The 25043-nt window shown below is 40.0% G+C and overlaps 2 protein-coding genes across 2 annotated transcripts; one reads left to right on the top strand and one right to left on the bottom strand.

The window, feature by feature from the left end:
* The first annotated feature begins 1839 nt into the window (after nucleotides 1-1839).
* zswim2 (zinc finger, SWIM-type containing 2) lies at nucleotides 1840-11961 on the top strand. The gene is made up of 10 exons (XM_073851748.1): nucleotides 1840-1989; nucleotides 2075-2151; nucleotides 3485-3525; nucleotides 3645-3870; nucleotides 5852-5990; nucleotides 6082-6194; nucleotides 6534-6618; nucleotides 10815-10897; nucleotides 11015-11186; nucleotides 11293-11961. Exons 1-10 carry the CDS (start codon nucleotides 1840-1842, stop codon nucleotides 11959-11961), a joined length of 1755 nt encoding a protein of 584 aa, XP_073707849.1.
* Nucleotides 11962-12476: 515 nt separating this feature from the next.
* fam171b (family with sequence similarity 171 member B) lies at nucleotides 12477-24518 on the bottom strand. Its single transcript, XM_073851747.1, has 8 exons — nucleotides 24159-24518; nucleotides 21560-21793; nucleotides 19819-19911; nucleotides 19458-19613; nucleotides 18914-19084; nucleotides 17851-17964; nucleotides 17540-17663; nucleotides 12477-14919 (listed from the first exon to the last, which is right to left on the bottom strand). Exons 1-8 carry the CDS (start codon nucleotides 24343-24345, stop codon nucleotides 13704-13706), a joined length of 2295 nt encoding a protein of 764 aa, XP_073707848.1. The 5' UTR covers nucleotides 24346-24518; the 3' UTR covers nucleotides 12477-13703.
* Between the last annotated feature and the right edge of the window lie 525 nt (nucleotides 24519-25043).

The following is a 25043-nucleotide window of genomic DNA, read 5'->3' on the forward strand; positions in this document are numbered from 1 at the left end:
ACAATTTATTCAGTCACCTGGATGCACGGCCATATTGGCGATACTCAGATGTAAACAACAGCATGGATTGCACGGTTAATGTACTGAATACGTTGTCCTACTAATTTAACCCTCTGGTCATATAAACATATATACAGGGGCTTTGGGATTCCTATTGTTTTTTTGTTTTTTTTACTGTTTCTTCATTTTAATAGGCTTTGCATTTAGAAATATATTCAGACATTCTAAAAGATTACTTTTGGCAAGGTTTAGATTTTTTTTGATTGGATAAATATCAGGTTTTGCATTTTTCTGCTTATTTCTGTGTGTGTGTGTGTGTGTGTGTGTGTGTGTGTGTGTGTGTGTGTGTGTGTGTGTGTGTGTGTGTGTGTGTGTGTGTGTGTGTGTGTGTGTGCGCGTGTGTGTGCGTGTGTGTGTCAGTTCTGTACTTTTGTTATTTTAGAGTGTCAGTCCTTGCTTGCTGAACACTTCTTTTCAGCACAGTGGCTGATTTGTAGCTTGTATTACCAAAAGATTATCTGAATTATCACATTTTTTCATATTTCCCATTCATTTCCTATGTCGGTCATTTTTGACCGCGAAGGAGCCAAGTGTGACTAATTTTTTTTTGACCCTTTAACATATCCGAATCATGTCACTGATTTTCTTTTGTACTCACATAGCTAATGCAACAAAAGTCACCAAGTGTCATCTCATTCTGATGAAGCTACGATTTTTAAAAATTCAAAACATAAAATTTTTCGGTCAAAAATGACCGAAGAGGCCCAGAGGGTTAAGCTGTCTAAACCATGGAAAAACTGTGTGGAAGCTGCTAAATCATACAGAGAAGGACTTAAGGAGGACAGGCACAATATTTTGACAAACTAGATGGTTAATAGGTGGTAAAGATATGTATGAGCAGTTTTCATTAAGATATTAGCCTAATATTTCACCTACCTGACCAGAAATTATAAGAACAAACACAAATGCTGTCAAGATTCTTGCCCTGAAAATCCTGGTTTAGTTTGGCTAACGACAAACATATTTCGTTTTCAGCAAAAAGATAAATGGTTGACACAATCTATACCTAGATATTAATAACAGTATCAAAAATGGCTAGAAACGCCCCAGCAATTATTATTATTAATCTGCAATTAATACTTTTACCCTGCTGAAAAAAACAGCTAATTCTAGCCTAGGCTGGTTGGCTGATCTTAGCTGGTTTAAGCTGGAAGTGGCTGGTTTTAGCTGGTGGTTTCCCAGCCCGACCAGCTAAGACCAGCCTGACCAGCCTGGCCAGGCTGGAAAAGTGGACAAAACCCCTCTAAAACCAGCCTGCCTTCCAGCTATGACCAGCTAAAACCAGGCTGGTTGACCAGCTAAAACCAGCCAACCAGGCTGGTTTTAGCTGTTTTTTTCAACACGTTTTTCATTATTTTGGTAGCCTATAAATAGTATCCAGGAAAGGCCTGTGTTTAACATTAGGCTTAAGAATAAGCTTTAAAATATGTACTTTTAACAGTGTCTCTCTCTCTGTCAACTTATGTTAAAAATCATATTATTCTTAAAAAGAAATAGAACTGGTATTACAGAGAACACACTAAGCGAAGAAGACTACAGCGACTCAACAGCGCCATCTTTCGGTGATACGTCGCATCTACTGTTTATTGAGCGTAGCTTGTTGCTATAGAAACACCAGATACAATAGCAACACCTGATTCGAGACAGAAAGTTTCAGAGTGGCAGCCAACATGTTCATTTAACGAATTAATGCTTTAACGAAACGTCTAAAGACGTACAATATTAATTAAAAAGTTTACTAATAATATACGCATATTTTGGAACGAAATTGAGGTAATAATGTTCCGGAAAACAATGTGGAGGAAAGCCGTGAGTGATACAGTCAGCTCACATCAACATCGAGCACTGAATACCACCATTTTTATTCTCAAAGAGTTTGGACCGATTGGATTTCTCCTTAAAGAGGAAGGAGACAGCAAACATTATAAAGTAAGCTTGCATTGCTTTGTTGTTGTTGTTTAATTAAATATTTAATATATTTTGTGCACATTAACAATGGCATTTTATGTTTAAGGTGTGTTTGGGCGATCCACACACGTGTACCTGCCCTGCATTTCAGAAAGAGAAGGATCTTTGTACACACATCTGCTGGTAAATAAATGCTTTGGGTTAAACAGATGGGTGTTTCTTCAACAATGGGCACTTTTTACCATTTTTACTTTTTTTTATTATTATTAACCCTTGTATGGTGTTCGGGTCTGTGAGACCCGTTTTCAGTTTTTTTCAAAAGAAAAATTAAACAATTAATTATTTTTTCAACCTGAAATTCATTGGCTTTGGCTTATTTTCTGTGAAGAACATAAATCCGAAAAAAATTTCAACGACCGCATACTGTACCTCCCCCCACGCATTTACATTACATACAAGGTGTTCGGGTCCACTGGACCCAGGTCTAATAAAAGTGTTGAAAGTGTAGGTCCAGTGTTCCTACACTCTGTCTTCATCCTTTCTGGCGATGCTGTTTTCTTCCCCTCCCCCTCCTGCTCCCGCACAAAGTTGAAACATTGTTGAAAATTCAACTATCAACACTGTCTGCTCTTACATTCCCGCACATTTTATCCTCTCTCTTGCGGGAACCGAGCTTTATTTTCTCATACCCTGTCCCACCTGCAAATTAGGGGCATTATACTATAAATAAGACTTTGCCAGTGTGGTTCCTTATCACAACTGATCAAGATGGCCAAAAGATTATCTGCTGCGAGGGCCTTGCAATTGATTTTGGAAGAGAGAGGAGCTTCTGATGATGATGTCGAGGAAGAGGTTTCAGAATATGAGGATCACATTTCTGAAAATTCAGAGTCTGACAGTGACTTTGAAGAAGAGGATGAGGTTGAGCACCATTTAGTAACAAAACGAAGACGAGTACCCCATCAGCAGCCAGCTCCAGGACCAGAGCAAGCCCACCAGAGAGCAAGTGAAGAAATATGGATGTCAAAAAATGTTAAAAAAAAACGAGACGCACAATAATTCTTCAATGTGATCTAACAAAGGTAAAGGGGAAAAATTAACCATGTTTGCTGTTCATATGGCTTGTAATTGGGATGAAGTAAACATTTGTTGAGTAATTTAACATAAAATTGTTTGATAGTGTTAATTTGGAAAGCCAAAACTCTAGCGGGTCCACCAGACCCGTGGACACTGGCTGAGTAACAAAAATACGAACACCACACAAGGGTTAAAGTGTAGGTCTGGTCGTCTGGAATAAGAGTACAACAATAAAATCTGCATGAAAGTAGCATAAATAAATGATCTAGTCATTTCTAAGTTTTAATGTGACCTTCATATGAAATTAAATCTGTTAGTTTTTAATAAATAACAACCCCAGGGGCAAAAAAGTGCACATAGTTGAAAAAAAAAAACATAGTTTGCATGTTGAAATATTGTCTAGATTTACCTCGTACCTTACTTCACCACTTCATTCTAGGATTTTAATGCGGAAATTTCGACTACCACAAGATCATGAATGTAAGTAGACAAATTTTCACCATCAAACAATCTTGAGATCTTGCAAACAGATGCACATAAAGGCACATACTACTACATGAATGTTTGCGCTACAGTGTCTTTCTTTAAATTTGTTTCAGATTGTTTTCAGTTCGGCCTTGCGGAGAGACAGATCCTAGAGCTGTTACAAGGACTTCATGTGACCAAAACTACACCTCCTAATGTCAGGATTAGCTCAGGCCCATCATATCCTGAACCTAGTGAGGAAGACGGAAGCATCAGGCAGAAAAACATTGAGAAAGACGATATATGTCCAATCTGTCAAGAAGAACTTTTGCTGAAAAAATTGCCTGTGACCTATTGCAAGTAGGAGAACTTATTCAGAACGAATCCTATTTAGAAAATTAAAACGTGAGGTCATACGTTTACATACATCTTGCAGAATCTGCAAAATGTGAATTATTTGACCAAAATAAGAGGGATCATACAAAATGCATATTATTTTTTAATTAGTACTGATCTGAATAAGGTATTTCACATAAAGAACGTTTACATATAGTCCACAAGAGAAAATAATAGTTGAAGTTATAAAAATAACCCAGTACAAAAATTTACATACACTTAATTCTTAATACTGTGTTGTTACCTGAATGATCCACAGCTGTGTTTTTTTTTTCTTTAGTGATAGTTGTTCAATGACTGTATGATTTTGAGATCCAACTTTTCACATTGAGGAAAACTGAGGGACTCATACGCAACTATTACAAAAAAGTTCAAACATTCACTGATGCTCCAAAAGGAAACATGATGCATTAAGAGCCGGGGGTGAAAACTTTTTGAATTTGAAGATTAGGGTAAATTCAACTTATTTTGTCTTCTGGGACACATATAAGTATCTTCTGTAGCTTCTGAAAGGCAGTACTTAAAGGTTATATCAGCGATTCTAGGCTGAAACATAAAGTGTCACATTCAGCTGACCTTTCTTCACGATCTGCTCGCTCTGCCTCCCTCACATTCCCGCACCAGTACGAAAGTCCACAACACCAACCCCCTGACAGTGATTGGTTGGAACACTGTTTGTTCTTCTGTGGAATGGTTGGTAGCACTGATTGTTTTTTTTTGTTGTTTTTTTTTTGCATATCTCAGACCCTAGGCTGGCCACAGAGACGCGTTTTTTTACAGCCAATTTATGGGGCAGGCAGCGAGTGGATCGTGAAGAAAGGTCAGCTGAATGTGACACTTTATGTTTCAGGCTTGAAATCGCTGATACAACCATTAATGAAAAAAAAAAAGATATTTGTGACCCTGGACCACAAAACCAGTCTTAAGTCGCTGGGGTTTGTTTGTAGTAATAGCCAAAAATACATTGCATTGGTCAAAATTTTTGATTTTTCTTTTATGCCAAAAATCATTGAGAAATTAAGTAAAGTTCATGTTCCATGAAGATTTTTTGTAAAATTCCTACTGTAAACATATCAAAATGTAATTTTTGATTTGTAATATGCATTGTTAAGAACCTAATTTGGACAACTTTAAAGGTGATTTTCTCAGTGTTTTTGATTTTTTTGCATCCTCAGATTTCTGATTTCAAATAGATGTATCTCAGTCAAATATTGTCCGATCCTAACAAACCATACATCAATAGAAAGCTTATTTATTGAGCTTTCATATGATGTATAAATCTCAGTTTTGTCAAATTTAACCTTATGACTGGTTTTGTGGTCCAGGGTCACATTTAGGCAAAATAAAGAAGATGTACACATCTTCATTCTGTTCAAAGGTTTACACCCCCGGCTCTTAATGCATCAATTTTCCTTCTGAAGCATCAGTGAGTGTTTGAACCTTCTGTGTGCATATGAGTCCCTCAGTTGTCCTCAGTGTGAAAAGATGAATCTTAAAATCATATAGTCATTTTTTGGAAAGGGTTCAAATACACAAAAATACTGAAAAACCAAAGAATTTGTGGGACGTGAAGGATTTTTCTGATGAATAGTGGGCAAACAAGGGACTCATAAACAACTATCACTATACAAAAACAAAAACACAGCTGTGGATCATTCAGGTGACAACACAGTATTAAGAATCAAATGTATGTAAACTTGAGTAAGGTCGTTTTTATAAATTCAGCTTTTATATTCTTCAGTAAGGTGTATGTAAACTTTTGAGCTCAACTGTATAATAAATACTGTATTAACTAGGAAGTGAATATGTTTTATAGCTAAAACATTTGTAACAAATTAAAACTGTGTTCATTTGAACTCAAAAAGCTATTAGTGATCTTCAATGACATGAAATTTCTTTGTTGTGGTGATGACTGGTTGCATTGTAACTATGGGTAATTTTTAAGGTTCAGTTGTGGAAACAACATCCACATCTCCTGCATGAAAGTATGGGCTGATCATCAAACAAAGAGGGACCCACGTGGCCTGCTTAAGTGTCCACTCTGTAGGGAGGACTTTGGCACGTTTAAGCAGCTAATGGAACAGGTATGTCATTCCATATCACAGTCACTCAAATTTTCTTAACTATCCTGTTAAACTTAAATCATTTTGGGTTTAAATGTGTTATTTTTGACAGGTGAAAAATGCAGGTGAATTGTTAACCTACTACGAGAAGGACTGTCTGGACAAGCATCTGGGTGTTTTGTGTAACAGCTGCAGGGTTTGTCCAATCATCGGCAAATGTTTCAAGTAGGCATCTTTTACACAGTGCAGACGTATACTACTGTTCAAAAGTTTGGGGTTGGCAAGAAGCCTCTTATGGTCAACAAGGCTGTATTTATTTGATCACAAATACAATAAAAGTAGTTGCATTAAATAACTTTCTATTTTAAAATATTTAAAAATGCAATTTATTTCTGTGGCATCTTTTTGAATAAAAGTATTAGTATTTATGTGACTTTTTAAAGTTTTAATTTTTTTAAAAGAAAAATCCTGCTGAACCTAAAAGTTTGAATGGTAATCTATTCTGATTCTGGCTGATGTTGGATTGAAGTGTCATATTCAGTGTCTTAAATCTGATGTTCACAGGTGCATAGAGTGCAGTTTTTTCCATCTGTGTGAGGAATGTTTTAAGAGAACAGTCCATCCACAACATAGCTTCGTGGTTCGAATGGTATGTTTTTAAGATTCACACTTGAGCAGGAAACATGGTGATGCTATTCATAATTACAGAATATTGTTATTGGTGGCATAAATTTGAAAAAAAAGTACCATATGGCACTATCATACAATATAATAAACAGCATTGTTTGAATCTTTAAATGATGTTTAGGGAGTTAAAGAATTAGTTCACTTCCAGAACAAAAATGTACAGATAATGTACTCACCTCCTTTTCATCCAAGATGTTCTCCAAGATGTCTTTCTTTCTTCAGTCGTAGAGAAATTATGTTTTTTGAGGAAAACATTTTAGGATGCCCCTCCATATAATGGATGTGTTTGGTGCCCCCAAGTTTAAACTTCCAAAATGCAGTTTAAACTCAGCTTCAAAGGGCTCTAAATGATCCCAGGTGAAGAAGAAGGTTCTTATCTAGCGAAACAAATTGGCAATTTATATACTTTTTAACCTCAAATGCTAGAATTGTCACGTCTCTGCAATGCGCATGCGTAGTCTGTGTAATCCGGGTCAATACAGTCAGAGTATGTCGAAAAACTCCCATCTCGTTTTCGTCTTTAAATGTCCACTGAAGTGCCTTGAAACACGCAGCATTATTCTGTGTGTGTCATGACTCTGGGCTGCTGCCTTTCCCTTCGCCACACGATGTCGCTGTTTTCCCTTCCCTGCACTACACTTCCCTGATTGTTGCACCTGCCTTGATTGTCACCTGTCTTCCCCAGCTGATAACACTTATGATTTGTCTTTATATCTCCACACTTCCACTACCCTGGTGAGTCTGCATTGTTTCCTGTATGCTGTCTTCCGTATGGTTTGTTTCCTGTCTCTGTTTTCAAGTATTATGTGAATCCTGCTCCTGCCCAGATCCAGTCGTGTGTGCCGTGTTGGCCGTTTGTTTGTTTGTTTGTTTATCTGTTTATTGTCAATTAAATACACTCTCCTGCATTTGGACCCAGACCCTTTATCATTACGTGACAAAATGCAGACTCCAAAGATGGGTCCAGCGGGGAGGATTTTTTTCGGGGAGGCGAAGCTTCCCCGTTTGGCGGCGGCGGACGCGCGTTTGGGGGCGGCGACCACCCGCTCTGTTCCCGACACGGCGGGAATGTCCTTTGAGGCGGCGTCGGCTACTCGCTTCGAGTTCATCTACGCATGCCTGGCTGAGATGGACGCTCGTAGGGCCGAGACTGCACGGATGCGTCCCTGCTTTGCGGTGGGGGCGGAGAGGCTCTTCCGCGGGGAGACAGGCCGTGTCCGTTGTCTCTGTTCCTGACGCGCAGGTGACCACGCCCTCTGTTCCTGATGCGGCGGTGACCGCTCTCTCTGTTCCGGACGCGGCGGTGACCGCGCTCTCTGTTCCGGACGCGGCGGTGACCGCTCTCTCTGTTCCGGACGCGGCGGTGACCGCGCTCTCTGTTCCGGACGCGGCGGTGACCGCTCTCTCTGTTCCTGACGCGGCGGTGACCGCTCTCTCTGTTCCGGACGCGGCGGTGACCGCGCTCTCTGTTCCGGACGCGGCGGTGACCGCTCTCTCTGTTCCTGACGCGGCGGTGACCGCTCTCTCTGTTCCGGACGCGGCGGTGACCGCTCTCTCTGTTCCGCACGCGGCGGTGACCGCGCTCTCTGTTCCAGACGCGGCGGTGACCGCTCTCTCTGTTCCGGACGCGGCGGTGACCGCTCTCTCTGTTCCGGACGCGGAGGTGACCGCTCTCTCTGTTCCGGACGCGGCGGTGACCGCGCTCTCTGTTCCGGACGCGGCGGTGACCGCTCTCTCTGTTCCTGACGCGGCGGTGACCGCTCTCTCTGTTCCGGACGCGGCGGTGACCGCTCTCTCTGTTCCGCACGCGGCGGTGACCGCGCTCTCTGTTCCAGACGCGGCGGTGACCGCTCTCTCTGTTCCGGACGCGGCGGTGACCGCTCTCTCTGTTCCGGACGCGGAGGTGACCGCTCTCTCTGTTCCGGACGCGGCGGTGACCGCGCTCTCTGTTCCGGACGCGGCGGTGACCGCTCTCTCTGTTCCTGACGCGGCGGTGACCGCGCTCTCTGTTCCTGACGCGGCGGTGACCGCGCTCTCTGCTCCGGACGCGGCGGTGACCGCGCTCTCTGTGCCCGAGGCGGCGGCGACCGCTATCTCCGTTCCGGACGCGGCGGTGACCGCGCTCTCTGTTCCTGACGCTGAGGCGGCTGCGCGTCTTGTTCCTGACACTGAGGCAGCTGCGCGTCCTGTTCCTGGCGCTGAGGCGGCTGCGCATCCTGTTCCTGGGGCTGAGGCGGCTGCGCGTCCTGTTCCTGGCGCTGAGGCGGCTGCGCATCCTGTTCCTGACGCTGAGGCGGCTGCGCGTCCTGTTCCTGACACGGAGGCGGCTGCGCCCTCTGTTTTTGACGCGGAGGCGGCCGCGCTTTCTGTTTCTGACGCGGAGGCGGCTGCGCTGCACGGGCCTGGCCCGCCATCCCTCCCCCTGAGTTGCCTTCCTCCGTACCTCCTCCCTCCAGACTTTGGGAACGTCCGGAAGCCGTTCCGTAGGGAGGGGGTACTGTCATGACTCTGGGCTGCTGCCTTTCCCTTCGCCACACGATGTCGCTGTTTTCCCTTCCCTGCACTACACTTCCCTGATTGTTGCACCTACCTTGATTGTCACCTGTCTTCCCCAGCTGATAACACTTATGATTTGTCTTTATATCTCCACACTTCCACTACCCTGGTGAGTCTGCATTGTTTCCTGTATGCTGTCTTCCGTATGGTTTGTTTCCTGTCTCTGTTTTCAAGTTTTATGTGAATCCTGCTCCTGCCCAGATCCAGTCGTGTGTGCCGTGTTGGCCGTTTGTTTGTTTGTTTATCTGTTTATTGTCAATTAAATACACTCTCCTGCATTTGGACCCAGACCCTTTATCATTACGTGACAGTGTGGTGACGTAATTTTAACTCAAACAAAAACATATAGCCCAGCCCTGCCCACTTCTTTTGAATAGCCAATAGCGTTCCATTTAGATCTGCTCGGGCCAGAGCTGTTGAGCTCGGTAAAGCGGCATTTGTAAGCTTATGACAGCCACAGTCTAATAAATTACCCCATAGATTCAGTATGAAACTATTGCTAAAACAAAATAGGGATCATAATCAGGCTGTGTAGTTTAATACATGCCGACCGCGCATATGATCTGTGCTGTGCTATCTCATCTCTGGACCGGAGCCAAGTCCGGAGTACACTATGCACTATGCTGCAGTTCGCGTGACACAACGTGAAACCAGACCTCATTTGCCCCAATGAAAAGCACATTTACACTGTCTGAATCGTTCTCTTTCTCCTACATTGCGCACTACATGCCATTCACCAAACAGAAAATACTAACACTGTGAACAACTGAACAATCTCAGCCGCAGATTCAGCGTCTATTTACAGTGTAGGGGGCGGGACGCTACAGACTCTAGAGAGCATTTGATTGGACAGAATGTTTGATGAGAAGCTGAAGTGCACGGTGATATCATCAAAATCGTTGATTCATATTGGCGGAAGTGACGAGACTGTAAGATTTGAATGCCCATATCTTGTAAACGCGAATTTTGTCGTCGTTTCGAAGCACACTAGCTTATAGATAACCTTAATGCTAATATTTTCATGCTAAAAGCCAAAAAACTTTAATTTTGATTTCATGGGGACTTTAACATCAAAATCATCCTACAATACTGTTTTACCTTTTTTTGTAAAGGCCGTTTGTTCTTCTTTGTATGTTCACTTTGTAAACATTGGGTCGGTACTTCTGCAGCGATGTAGGATGATTTTGAAGTTGGGGAAGAAAACGAGATGGGAGTTTTCCGACATACGCTAACTTTATTGACCCGGATCACACGGACTACGCATGCGCATTGCAGAGACGAGACAAAATGAGCATTTGAGGTTAAAAAGTATATAAATTGTCCATTTGTTTAGAAAATAACCAATCGTTTTGCTAGATAAGACCCTTCTTCTTTGGCTGGGATCATTTAGAGCTCTTTGAAGCTGCATTTAAACTGCATTTTTGAAGTTCAAACTTGGGGGCACCATACATATCCATTATATGGAGAAAAATCCTGAAATGTTTTAATCAAAAAACATCTTGGATGACAAGGGGGTGAGTACATTATCTGTAATTTTTTTTTTATCTGTAAGTGAACTAATCCTAAAGTGATTTAACTTTCTTTCCTGTTATAATCGTGCAGAAAAGAGGTCAGCCATGGCGGACAGTAGAAACTCACGCCTCGGAGGAAACACAGAAAATGGAAAACCACTCAGTGGTTAACAGGTTAGTTTACTTTATTTTAGCTTCTGTGCAACATAATTCTTTTATTTTTAATTCCAAATCTACTTTAAGGATTCATTGGGACACATTACCCTGTTTTACTCTGCATTACAGCTCAAGCAGCATATCTAGTGTGACGTGCGATATAGTTCCGAACTATGTAATGAAGAGTTTGCCGATGGTGCGAGTTCGGAAAAAGTCCAGACTGCTTTATCCAGGTGTTCAGTGCAGAATCTGCCTTTCAAGATTTCAACTGGGTCAGCATGTCAGAACCCTTCCCTGCAAACACAAGGTAACACATCTCAAGTTCAGCTCACTCAAAGTCTGTTGAATAATGATAAACCATTAATATATTTTTATTATTTATCTATTTCTCTCTCTTCTTGAACCTGACCCAGTTCCATACCGGCTGTATTGATCCATTGCTCTGCAAGTCTAACAGCTGCCCACTGGACTGGCACGTCATCTACAATCCTCTTATGTGGAATCCCAAAAGTGGCAGAGCAGAAAGATCTCTGGCTCCATCTAGTGATGTTCTGAGCAAGCAAACCAGTGACCAGATCTCAGAGTTCTTTCTACCAGGCATTGGTTTGCAGGTAAAAAGAAGTAGTGCGTCATCTCTGTTGAGAACATTGCCATCTGAACCAGGGTATTCCAGTCCTTCCTCTGCGGATTTACTCACTCAGGGTTTTCGGGATCTCTGTATTAATAGTTCCCACATAGAACCTTATACTAGAATGTCCACCATGAAGCAGAATACAAAAGCACATTATAGGAGATTATCAGTTGGGAAGGCAATAGAGCCCTTCTCAAATAGGCCCTCAACAGTTAGTCTAACTTGTTTGAACGTCCAGTCAGCTTTGACCGGAACTCAAAATGTCCAGCAAAGACTTTCTGTGGGCATTAATGGGACATCCAGCATGACTCCAGCTTTTAGCAGGATCAGACCATTGAGGAATGGTCACTTAAGACAGAGACCAAGTCCAAACAGGGTAGATGTGAAGGATCTTCATCTCTGGATGACAAACAATCCTGTCAAAGTTGTACTTATGAGAAAACAAGAGTAAAGTGAAAAAGTATGCAGTTAAAAAATAAACGTAGCACGTTGGTTTAACAGTGTCAGGATTACCTCCACAGTCTAGGAAACGAGAATTCAAGACACTCACATGTGTAATATTAAAAAGCTTTTATTAAACTACGGCTATAACATTATAAAAACAGAAGCACCCAGAGGAAGGCTCTTTTTAATGTTACTGCCCTGTTTTAAAATGGGCTTTTTAATATTATATCCCTTATGAGTGATTTAAATTTCTTGTTTAATAAAATCAAGTCTTTTTCTTGTATTTAGCTGAGCAGTCACTGAAATGTAGAACCTTTAAACTCAAAATTAATAATGCTTGGATTTGAACTAAAAGCAAAAGCAAAGACAAGCCATTTTTTTTTAATTTATGTTGGTACAAGAGACAGTATTATTATTATTGTCTTTCATATTTTTTAATTATTTATTGTTTATTTATATGGTTAAAAAAACAAAATAAAATGTATGCTTTCATTCATTCAAAGTACATAAAACTCATGAGTATTTTTTTTTTTTGGTCAAGTACCTTTATTAACTGTGCACAACAAGGCAGATTACAAGCTGTACTTTAAAGCATCCAGGAATGGCCCATGAGCCGTTTAAACCAGTGTGTTGAGAAATCATTAAAATATATTACAATTATTAAAATAATAAATGCTACAGTACAACATAAATTACATTAAAAACATTCAGCTGACACAATGCAATCTCTCCTCGGTCATACTCTGTCATAGTTTGCCATCTTAGTTTAACTTTGCAGCCTGACAACAAACAAGAAGCTAGTGTTTTATTGTAACTGTCATTCAGAATTAAACAGTTACAATTAATTGTCTAAAATAATAAAGCTAAAAACGCTCCAACACATTCAATACATGAGTTGATAATGATTTGTTGTCAATTTGTGAAGAAATATTTCACACACAAAACACATTAGCACAAGAAACATCTTAATATGCTAGGTTCATGACCTGTACAGCTGTGCTTCCAGCATTGGCCTAACCTGAGACATATCTTCAATGTTTTTGGGTACTACATTCTTACACATGAAAACATTGAATGATAAAAGCATCACAATGGACAGCATGCAAATGTGACTAGCAATAATACATTAAATAAGTACAGTGCGTTAAAACGGCATATGACCTCAAAGGCCTTAGTCGCTCCCTTCAAAAACTCTTTGCAACACACTGGTGCTCTTTCTGAATTGGAGAATATATAGTGCTTAATATACAGTGCTCATTTTTTCCACAATTTATTTTATAATTGTTTATGGCACTGTGTGGCAGTTCCTTGCGTTTAATTTTTTTAAACTGAACTGAAGAACAAAAACTGATTCCAAGCAAGTCGAAATCCAAATTTGTTTGCATTTAAACATTTAAAGTTTTGCAGACTTGCTAAAAGAGCATTGTAGGTACAAGCATTGTGCTCACAGGGCAGCAAATGTTTAAAAATACTTAGATATATATATATACATACTTTTACAATGTACTTTTGAAGGTAAACAAATATGTTCTTTCAAAGACGTTTGTAAAAACATTGTACAGTGTGGTTGGGAAATTGTGTACAAATGAATTGCTGACAAAATGCTGAATACAGCTTAGCCACAGGAATCGACTTTGAGCTACGGCAGGTAAGACAGGCATTTTTGTTTTATTCATTTTTCCTGATGTTTATGTCATAAGGCAATTTGATCAAACACCAAAAAGCTACGGCTACACGCAGGTTATCCAGTTAGTGTTTCGTTTGGGGTCTCTCCTCCCTCATGTGTCGAGATGTCTTCTTGTCAGGCTTCTTTTCTCGAACCTTCCGCAGTCTTCTTGGTGGAGGGGTAGATTTGGACTCGCTAGAGGTGTCCCCTGCATCCCTGTCCTCAGGGATGTTGGGAATGGCTGCACTACTGCCTTCCAAGGTGTTCTGCAGGGAAGTGTCCTCTGGACTTCCAATTTCACTGCTGCTCAAGTCCTGTTCTTGAGTTCCGCTTATTTTAGCCATGCTAGAGCTTGAGGGCTCCTCGCTTTTTCTTAGAGGCTGCTGGAGCTCGTTCATGTCCACTCCAGAGTCCAAGCTTGTGTCGTTGCTGCTGCCTGGACGGTGTCTTCCCTGAAGCTCGATCACAGAGTGACGAACCTGGGCTGCTGGTTTACCATCAAGAGACACAAACCAAGCCCGGGGTGGGTGAATGGATGGCTTGCCCTTGGAGAGCTCCAGCAAGGTTTGCTCTGATATTCCCTGGAGTTCCCCTCTGAAAGGCCCCATTCTGGCTGCCTCATTCAAAGTTCCTGGGACAGATACAGATTCCAGGAGATGACTGTAGCGACCCCATAACCCTGGGTTTATGGCAGAGGCTTGCGCTCCTTCTAGAGCCTGCTGCTCATCGCTGTCCTGCTGGGGAACTTTAGGCAACGTCTGAGTGAAACTGTCTTTTAAGTTCCGCTCTGTCTGAGCTCCATGCTCCATGCCATTCCGTGGGAAAGTGGCAGATCTACTTCCAGAAGGGTCAGTTTGTCCCTGGGAATTGAACAACTCTGGGGCTGGTACAATTGCCACGGACTGGTTATAGATGTGGAACAGCTTGTCTTTGAAAACCACATTCTCCGAACCATTCTGTTCAGATTTTTCCCGAAGCTTTGCCACTTCATCACTATTAACATAGAGATTAGACACTGGGGCTCTGAAGGTTTCTAATCCCACAGCTCCAATATTCTCATACAGATTGCCCGCTGACCTGCCAACATTTTCCACATAAATGTTGTAGTTGGCTTGGTGTCGTGGAGAGTCTGATGCATCATGGCCGATGACTCTTGCAGCCAAAGAATAAGATCGGTCCCCGTTATGAAAGAAAAGTTCTTGAGCCTCATCAGAGCTGGTGGAAGTGGTCTGGTCTTTCTTCAGGACAGTGAGCCTGGTGGAATTCCATCGCCTTCTTCCAGCCTCATGGTTTAAATCTCTGTATAACAAGATAGGAAAGGATTGCTACATATTTTGATAATTGGTTAAAGGTTTAGTTCACTTCCAGAATATAAATTTCCTGATAATTTACTCACCCCCCATGTCATCCAAGCTGTTAATGATTTTCTTTTTTCAGTCGCAAAGAAATTGTGATTTTTGAGGAAAACATTCCAGGATTTTGTAAGTTTGCCCACTGACACAGAAATGATCAGTCTATTATTTTAATAGTAGGTTTATTTGAATAGTGAGTGACAGAATAACAACAAAAAAAAATCCAGAAAAAATTTTATTTGCATTTTAATAAGTGAAATAAGTATTTAACCCCTTCACAAAACATGACTTAGTACTTGGTGGCAAAACCCTTTTTGGTAGGGCTGCAACGATTAATCGAACGATGTTGTGAGGCGCGTTTAGTCAATGAAGCCGAATTCGATTTTGAGCGCGATTTGGCGTGGCTTGTCAGTGATTTACGGCGGGGTGTTTGAATTGCCGCTCCAACTAAATGCACGTGATGGGGATTTACTTCTAATCAAAGTACCGGCTTCATTGACTAAACGCGCCTCACAACATCGTTCGATTAATCGTTGCAGCCCTACTTTTTGGCATTCACAGAGGTCATACATTTCTTATAGTTGGCTACCAGGTTTGCACACATCTCAGGAGGGATTTGTCCCACTCCTTTTTGCAGATCCTCTCCAAGTCATTAAGGTTTTGAGGCTGACGTTTAGCAGCTCGAACTTTCAGCTCCCTCCACAGATTTTCTATGGGATTAAGGTCTGGAGACTGGCTAGGCCACTCCAGGACCTAAATGTGCTTCTTCTTGAGCCACTCTTTTGTTGCCTTGGCCGTGTGTTTTTAGTCATTGTCATGCTGGAATACCCTGTTGTCCTGTCCCCTTAGAAGAAAAACACCCCCAAAGCACAATGTTTCTTCCTCCATATTTGATGGTGGAGATGGTATTCTTGGGGTAATAGACAGCATTCCTCCTCTTCCAAACGCGACGAGTTGAGTCATTCAGATGTTTATTGGCAAACTTCAGATGGGTCTGCACTTGTGCTTTCTTGAGCAGGGGGACCTTGTGGGCGCTGCAGGATTTCAGTCCTTCATGGCGTAGTGTGTTACCAGTTGTATTCTTGGTGATTATGGCCCAACTGCCTTGAGACCATTGACCAGATCTTCCTCTGTAGTTCTGGGCTGATTCTTCACCGTTCTCATGATCATTGAAACTCCACGAGGTGCCCTCTTGTGTGGAGCCCCAGACCAAGGCAGATTGACAGTTATGTTGTGTTTCCTCCATTTGCAAATTATGGCACCAACTGTTGTCACCTTCTCACCAAGCTGCTTGGCAATGGTCTTGTAGGCCATTCCAGCCTTGTGTTGGTCTACAATCTTGTCCCTAACATGCTTGGACAGCTCTTTGGTCTTGGCCATGGTGGAGAGTTTGGAATCTGATTGATTGATTGCTTCTGTGGACAGGTGTCTTGTATACAGGTAACAAACTGAGATTAGGAGCACTTCGTTAGATTACAGTGTTCCTAATCTCAGCTCTTTACCTGTATAAAAAACACCTGGGAGCCAGAAATCTTGCTGATTCATAGGGGATCAAATACTTATTTCACTCATTAAAATGCAAATGAAGTTATAACTTTTTTTAAATGTGTTTTTCTGGGTTTTTTTGGTCTCTCACTGTTCAAATAAACCTACCATTAAAATTATAGACTGATAATCTTTGTCAGTGGGCAAATGTACAAAAATACCAGGGGATCAAATAATTTTTTTCCTCACTGTAGTGGACTTCAGTGAGGGTCAACAGCTTGATGGTCCAAATTGCAGTTTCAATGCTTCTTCAAAGGGCTCTACACAATCCCAGCCAAGGAATATGAGTCTTATCTGGTGAAACGATTGTTAATTTACTAAAAAAAAATAATAAAATTCATATTCTTTTAACCACAAATGCTTGTCTTGGTCTAGCTCAACCTCACATATTATGTAGTCACGTTGGTAAGGTCACCCGTGACGTAGGCAAAAGTACCAACCCAGTGTTTACAAAGTGAACATCAAAAAGGAAGTTGGAGGAGAAAATGAGGTGTTTTTTTCAGCCTACCCTATATTTTTTAACAGAAGTACACAGATAAAGAACTAACCTGTTTGACGTTTCCAACATTATTACGTAATGCGTGAAGTCATGCATGCGCATTGCAGAGCTAGTGCAAGACAAGGATTTGTGGTTAAAAATACATACATATATATATATATTTAATTGTTGATCGTTTCGTTAGGTAAGACCCTTATTCCTTGGCTGGGTTTGTGTAGAGCCTTTTGAAGCTGCATTGAAACAGCAATTTGGACCTTCAACCCATTGTTCCTCATTGAAGTTCACTATATTGTGAAAGATCCTGGAATGTTTTCCTCAAAAACCTTAATTTCTTTTCAACTGAAGAAAGAAAGACATGAACATCTTGGATAACATGGAGGTGAGTAAATTAATAGTAAATTTTTATTCTGGAAGTGAACTAATCCTTAAAGATTAAATAATCAAGTCATGCAATTTGGTGTTGCTCATTTTTGTTAATAAGAAAGTCATACAATGATATTTGCATGGCTGAATAAGCTCTTACCTGCAGTGAAATACAATCACAGATAAAAATCCAATGACTATCACAAGAGTTCCTCCCAAGATACCCACGAGAAGGTATGTGTGGTAGGAAATGAAATCCATTGAGCTTGCGAGCCCCATGTAACCTAGATTTACACAAACATAAATCTGGTTAGAGGGCTGCACATGAACACAAGAAGACATGGATTTCAGTGTTAAAGTCATGACAGTGGAATGCTTTTGGATTGATAAATAGAAACAGAATGGGATGATGAGTGAGATTTTGCAATACTTATTTTAATTTCAAATATCATACATATGACTGATCCCTACCTGATGATGGTGGTGGTGCAGCAATCCAGTTACCAAGTTGAGGTGCTACGTAATTCCAGACTAAGCCGTTTTTCTCCTTCTGAACAGTGCCTATACCTTTATTTACCCAGGTACCTGTGATAACATATATCATTAAGTGATCGGTTGGACACAATCCTAAATTCAGAGATCTACTAACCTTACTACACATGCCATGGTGTAAAAACATGAAGCTCCTACTTTTTTTACTATCACTAGGACCCTTATCTTAATAGTTAGGTCACTTTTTCAAAACTCTTGACAATTTCACATTCAGTATGCAATAAAAGTAACAAAACACTTCATACATGTCTCAAATCAAGTAATTCTCCATATATTTAGTATTTCTTCCAGTAAGAAAGGTTATCACTAAACCAACGCATTCCATTTAATGTCACTCACAAAACAATGTTCTAACAACAACAGAACCACAGAAACATTGTTGAATGAAGTTGTTATTTTTGTTTCTTTGGGCACAAAATGTATTCTTGTAGCTTCATACAATTCAGGTTGAACCACTGATGTCACATGGACTTACTACCTATCTATGCAGGGTCAGGAAGCTCTCGGATTTCATGAAAAATATCTTAATTTGTGTTCCAAAGATGAACAAAAGCCTTACAAGTTTGGAACGACATAAGTGTGAGTAATTAATGACAGAATTTTTATTTTTGGGTGAAAAAGAAGCAGTCATTAAATGTATTTTATTCAGAAGCAATCGAAAATGACCCACAGTTTAGCCCACATAGACTGCTGCTCGTTGTGTGAATAGCTCTGAAAAAGTGACTTAAGTATTGGGAAATTGGTCCTAGCAATTGTAAAAACCTTATTAGAGACAAATGATCTGATATAATCTTATTGAAAGTATCTTAAAGATGAAATGTGCCATTTCTGTGCCACCCATTAGGGACCATTAAGTGTGTTCTTTAAGGACCATAATGATGATAGTTCATAGAACCCACTTTAACAAAACTGGAAGATCTGACAAGCTCCTTTTGAATGGGCAAATCTGCAGTCTTGAAATGCTGAAATGTTTTTCAATCACCTATGGTCATGTCGAAGGTCCACGCAGGCAGTGAGTCAGATGGCCGTATGTGGGTGTTGTAGGGAAGTGGTACTTTGAGCTGAATTGGTCCTTTGACGTCAACCTCTTTTCCATTAGACACTAACTGGGCACTGATCATAGCCAAGGGGTTTAACTTGACATTTCTATAACCTGTAATTGGTGATACAGTGATAATTGAGATTAGTTTTATAATTCACAGAAAATACACTGGAAAACTATGTAAGGGTGTGTGGTCTCAATCAGAATCAATATGTGTACAATGTGCCATCATGTTAGCAATTGTTTAAATCTGGGTAGCCAAGCAGCCTGATATTGCCTAATCAATAACAAGTAATCAATAACATTAAGTAATCAATGCAGTATTGAGTCTAAACAGTAATGGTGTTTGTAGATTTCATTGACTAAAAATGTCCGACAGATCGTTAACATTCAATGAAACACACTGGAGAGATGTGATAAGAAATTAACTGGTTAGATTTGTCTGTACCACCATTTAGTCATCCTTTTGTCAAATTCATCTTACCTCCTTTACCGCTCTGGTTTAGAGTAAAGAAATTTGGGTCTTTTTCTGTAGGCAGGGTTGAAACTGTCAGATAGGCTGACAGCATAGAGATGGTAGTGTTCTCAGACAGTTTGAGGAGACTTTTGGGAAACTGAATACTCGGTTGAAATGACAGATCTGCAATGTGAAAATAAATAGGTAATACTTTAGTAGAAACTTTGTGTCAGTATCACATTCGGAGTTGGCCTCTATGCAGTAGATTAGGTAGGCGCTAAATTCAATTATAGATTATAACGCTTTTAAAACTGCTCTCAATTACAAAATGGTGGATAATTAAATAAAACAATAGGTAACAGAGTAATAAATGTATTAACTGACATACCAGATGCCTTTCGAGTTATCAGCACAGTGTCATCGAAGAGCCAGATGTTTCCTTGTGTTTGAGGGTGCAGTGACATCGTAATGACGGAAAAAACTAGGAAATAGCATAAAAACAAACACTTAGACCTCATTTCAGCAGTCAAGTGACTTATTAAAATGCCATTAGCTGCATTTCTACATATATTTGAAGGTCATTTCTTTAGAGCTCTAGTTGGGTGTTATAAAACAAGCCAGGGTGAGGTCATCTGATTCACAGCTTTCAATCTGCCAAGTCATCTTTTCTCACTGTTTATTTTCTCGTCTCACTGAGGTGTATATTGAGCATATCTCACTAATACAGTGCCTTGCGGATGTACCCCTTCATTTTTTCATGTTTTGTTGCTGATGTTGAACTCTTTTAAATGACCCCACATCCAACTACACTCCATGAATAATGACAAAGCAAAAACAAAATTGTCACAACTGAAAAACTGAAATAAGCACATTGCATGAGTATTCATACCCTTAGTACTCAGTACTTAGCTGAAGAACCTTTACAGCCTCAAGTCTTTTTGGGTATGATGCAACAATAATTGCACATCAACATGAGGCAATTATTTGCCATTCTTCTCCTCACCTCTTCACCTCCCAAACTCTGTCAGCTTTAATGGGGTCTGGCAGACATTTTCAGGTTTCTCCAGAAATGTTAGACTGGGTTCAAGCCCAGGCTCTTGCTGTGTGCTTAGGGTCATTGCCCTGTTGAAAGGTGAACCTTCTGCCCAGTCTGAAAAATATCTCAATGGTTTGGTGCATCAAACATGATGCTTGGATTTGATTTTTATCAGACCACAAAATCTTGTTTCTCACAGTCTGAGGGTCCCTTAAATGCTTTTTTGCAGGTGCGTTTTCATGTGTCTTCACCGAGGAGTCTTGCCACACTACCATAAAGCCCAGATCAGTGGAGTGTTGCAGTGATGTTGTCCTTCTGTAAGTTTCTTCTATCTGCATATATGATCATGGAGCTCAACTAGAGTGACTATCAGGACTATCAGGTTCTTAGTCACCACTCTAGCCAAGGCCCTTCTCTATCAGTTGCTCAGTTTGTCCAGGAGGCTAGCTCTAGGAAGAGTCCTGATTGTTTCAAACTTCATCCATTAAGAGTTATGGAGACTACATGCTCCTGTGAACCTTCAATAAAGCAGACTTTTTTCTGAACTCTTCCCCAGATGTGATGCAATCCTGTCTCTCTGCAGTTTTTTTTACCTCAGGGCTTGGTTTTTGCTCTGATATGCATTTTCAGTTGTTTGATCTTTTATTAAGATGTGTGTGCCTTTCTAAATCATACTCATTTAATTGAATTTGCCACAGGTTAACTCGAAGTGTAGTAACATCTACAAGCAATATGAATGCTCCTGAGCTAAATTTCACCTGTCCCAGATAAGGGTATGAATACTTATGCAATGGAATAATTTTTTATTTTTATTTTTTATTTTAAAGTTTTTTATTTTTAATAAATTTGCAAAGATGTTAAAAACCTGTTTTTTGTTTTGTCATGGTGTATGGGGTGTAGATGTGGAAGAAAAGTAATTTAAGGCAGTTTAACAAAAGGCAGCAAGACACTGTATATGCAGGGATTAAGAGGAACCTTTCGACTAAATAATATGAATATTAATAAAATACATCTACATACATAAAAACATAAAACATCAAAAATACAAAATAAACTAATAAATAACACTGCATTTTTGAGGTTATGAACTTACTGGGCATCTTGGTGGTTTTCCAAGGCAGCTGGGTGAGCACATAACCCTCCATGCTGGCCACAATTGTGAGGGTCAGGCCAAGGTGGTATGAGACATTGACCGTGACCTCTCCATTCTCCAGAGTCTGGCTGGAGTGAATCTGGGATCCATTCAAGAACACACCCACCAGAGCTCCTTTCAGAAACCTCTGACTAGATGCATCTTTAACCCAAATCTTCAGGGTCAGGAGCGACTCTAGAGACAGAGAAAATGTCAGGTTTTTGTGGAAATGAATAAAAAATGTGCATAAAAAATTTATACTGTGAATAAAAATGAGCATAGAAGGATATTCCAATCACTTGAATGCTAAATTTTGCCTCAAGCGCTTGTAATATGAGTCGAAGATAAGACAATTATGTACATTTGAGGTCAAACGTTTACATACGCCTTGCAGAATCTGAATTTTTTAAAAATTATTTTACCAAAATAAGAGGGCTCATACAAAATGTGTGTTATTTTTTATTTAGTACTGACTTGAGTAAGATATTTCACATAAAAGACAATTACATAATAGTTGAATTTATAAAAATGACCCCATTCAAAAATGTACATACACTTGATCCACAGATGGGTTTTTCTTTTGTTTTTTTTTTAGTGATAGTTGTTCCTGAGTCTCTGGTTTGTCCTGAACAGTTAAACTGCCCGCTGTTCTTCAGAAAAATCCTTCAGGTCCCACAAATTCTTTGGTTTTTCAGCATTTTTGCCCTTTCCAACAATGAATGTATGGTTTTGAGATACATCTTTTCACACTGATGACAACTGAGGGACTCATATGCCACTATTACTGAAGGTTCATACAGTCATTGTTGAAAAGGATTCAAATACACAAAAATGCTGAAAAACCAAAGAATTTGTAGGACTTGAAGGATTTTTCGAAAGAACAGCGAGCAGTTTAACTGTTCAGGACAAATAAGGGACTCAAGAACAACTATCACTAAACAAAAATAACAGAATTATTCAGGTAACAACACAATATTAAGAATCAAGTGTATGTAAACTTTTGAATGGGGTCATTTTTATAAATTCAACAATTATTTTCTCTTGTGGACTATATGTAAACATATTTCATGTGAAATATTTTATTCAGGTCAGTACTAAAAAAAAAAAAAAACATAACATGGATTTTGTATGATCCCTCTTATTTTTGGTACAATAATTAACATCATGTGCAAGGTTAATGTAAACGTTTGACCTCAACTGTGTATATATATCACATTAAATGGAGCTTAAGGTCAACCACATGCACCATTGTTTGTAAATTCATTAAGGTAACTGAACTGTAATTGCACAATGCATTAAAAACCAATACAGCAACACTTAAAAAAAATTGGTTGGTGACGTTAAAATCTTAGCCTTGAAGTAGTAATGACCATTGGACCCACGGCTCAGTCAGAGCGACTTAAAAATAGATCAAAGTGCCAAATGTCGGTTAAGCACATCAATGAAAAGCTGAGACTTGAAAAACCTTGAAAATCCTCTTTGAAACGTCTCTCAATACTGAAAAAAAGCAGCAAATCCCTCGTTCGTTGCATAAAGTATGTGCAGATCCTCAAAACACAACAATATAACCAGGATAAAACAATGGAACTCACTAGAAGTTAGTCAAATAAAGCATTTTCTTTTTCAATAACAGAATTTTAATGGAAATGCTTTTAGTTTTAACTTCATGCCCTTATATTTAAATATTGTTAAAAGATTGCTATTACATAGAACTAGATTACTATAAGTAATACAATCATATAATGTGGTACTGAACTAAATATATAACAGGATATTTGATACTATAGCACCCGGTAACAATGATGTTATAAAATTAGGTGCTCTTTGTGCTGTTCTAGACCCATCTGTGAATGGTAATGACAGGTGCGTTCAAGCTGCAATGTAGGAATCCCCAGGGCTCAGCAGAAAATGTAGAGAAAAAATGTCTAAAATAAGTTTGAATTGTTACCATTTATTTTTAATTTATATTCTATAATCTATTTTGGCTTTTGTGCAACCGAAATGCCAACTGATTATTTTTTAAACATGTTGTCTTTATTAAATCACATACTGTTTCTCTCAAATGCATATATATAGTTTGTACAGTTTGAGGGTCTTTGGCATCATAAAGTTTAAAAACGCTAACATTAAAGACCTAATGGATTTGATTACCTCAAACAGAAACCTCTTGGATGATTCTGGCTCTAAGATAATGCCACCTTAAATGTACATTCAAAATAAACAGTAATGGTGCTCAACCACATCAGCTATTCACATTTAAATAATGTAGACAAGCCTGTCCTAAATAAAGCCTGAAATAGGTTGCTTCGCTGCAAATGGCCCTGTAAAAGAGCTCCGCAGGCTCACAAATAATAGACACGTAATGATAGCCATAGGCCAATGTTATGAGACAGCAAGCACAGCGGTCAACAGCGCACCCATGTCCTTTGTTGTCATGTACCCCATCATGAAAACATCTCTATTATTTGCAAGCACGCCGCATGCAGAGCTCATGGCGGAGCTGATGCCGTGGATGTATATGGATGCAAAAGATGAACCCAGCGGATGCCGTGACTGTTACCTGATGGAGGCACCGTCGCATCCCCCTGTCCCTTGAGCGGGGACGTCTGTGTATCGCTGGTATTGTCCTCCTCCGACAGCGAGGCGAGGCCGTGGGAGAGCACCCCACCCTCCGCTCTCCTCACGTACCCATCCTCGCAGAAAATCAGCAGCGCGGCGAGGAGCAGACACCCCGAAAGGTCTGGCATGGCGTCTCAGACATAACTGCACTCAGTGACACGGAGAAGGAGAATGTTGTTGTCTTTCCGTCTTCAGGTGGCTGCGTATGTCACGGTCACATCACGCTTCTCGGGTGGACCGATGGATATCTGAGGGAGATGCTGGAGTCAGACTGGTGCGCGTGTTGCGTCATAGCTCACGCGATGCCATCTGCTGGCTCAGTATTTTTTTCTCTTTGTTAAAGCGTACGCAGTTACGCAATGGTCTTTTCATGCCTAGCTTAGGTAAACATAATTGATTTGTATAATGTAATATGAGTAAAGTGTCAAATAATAAGGGTAAAATAGTCATAAAATGTCTACAAAATATTTATAAGCAAATATATGGGCCATTCTACAGAATTGGTGCAAGCCGCTCTACCACAACCAAAAACACATTTGAAAAAGCATTTAAGTATTCAAATCTTAGATGTTTATTAAGATCCTTCTATTGTCTACTGAAACCCACACGAGCATTAAAATATTACTAAGCTTAAAACATGTAAAATCATCATTCATTGAGTACTTTTGATTGTGAGGTGGCTGTCCCAAACCCAAACCCCTACATTTCAACTTCTTAAAATGACATTGAAATAATTTTTAAATATTTTTTTCGATTGTTGTTTTTAAATGTATCTTTTTGATTGTTTTAAAAAGTGAAGTTTAAAAACATATTTAATATTTTCCTA

The sequence above is a fragment of the Garra rufa genome, chromosome 12 (genome assembly GCF_049309525.1).
Source record: "Garra rufa chromosome 12, GarRuf1.0, whole genome shotgun sequence".
NCBI lineage: Eukaryota > Metazoa > Chordata > Actinopteri > Cypriniformes > Cyprinidae > Garra > Garra rufa.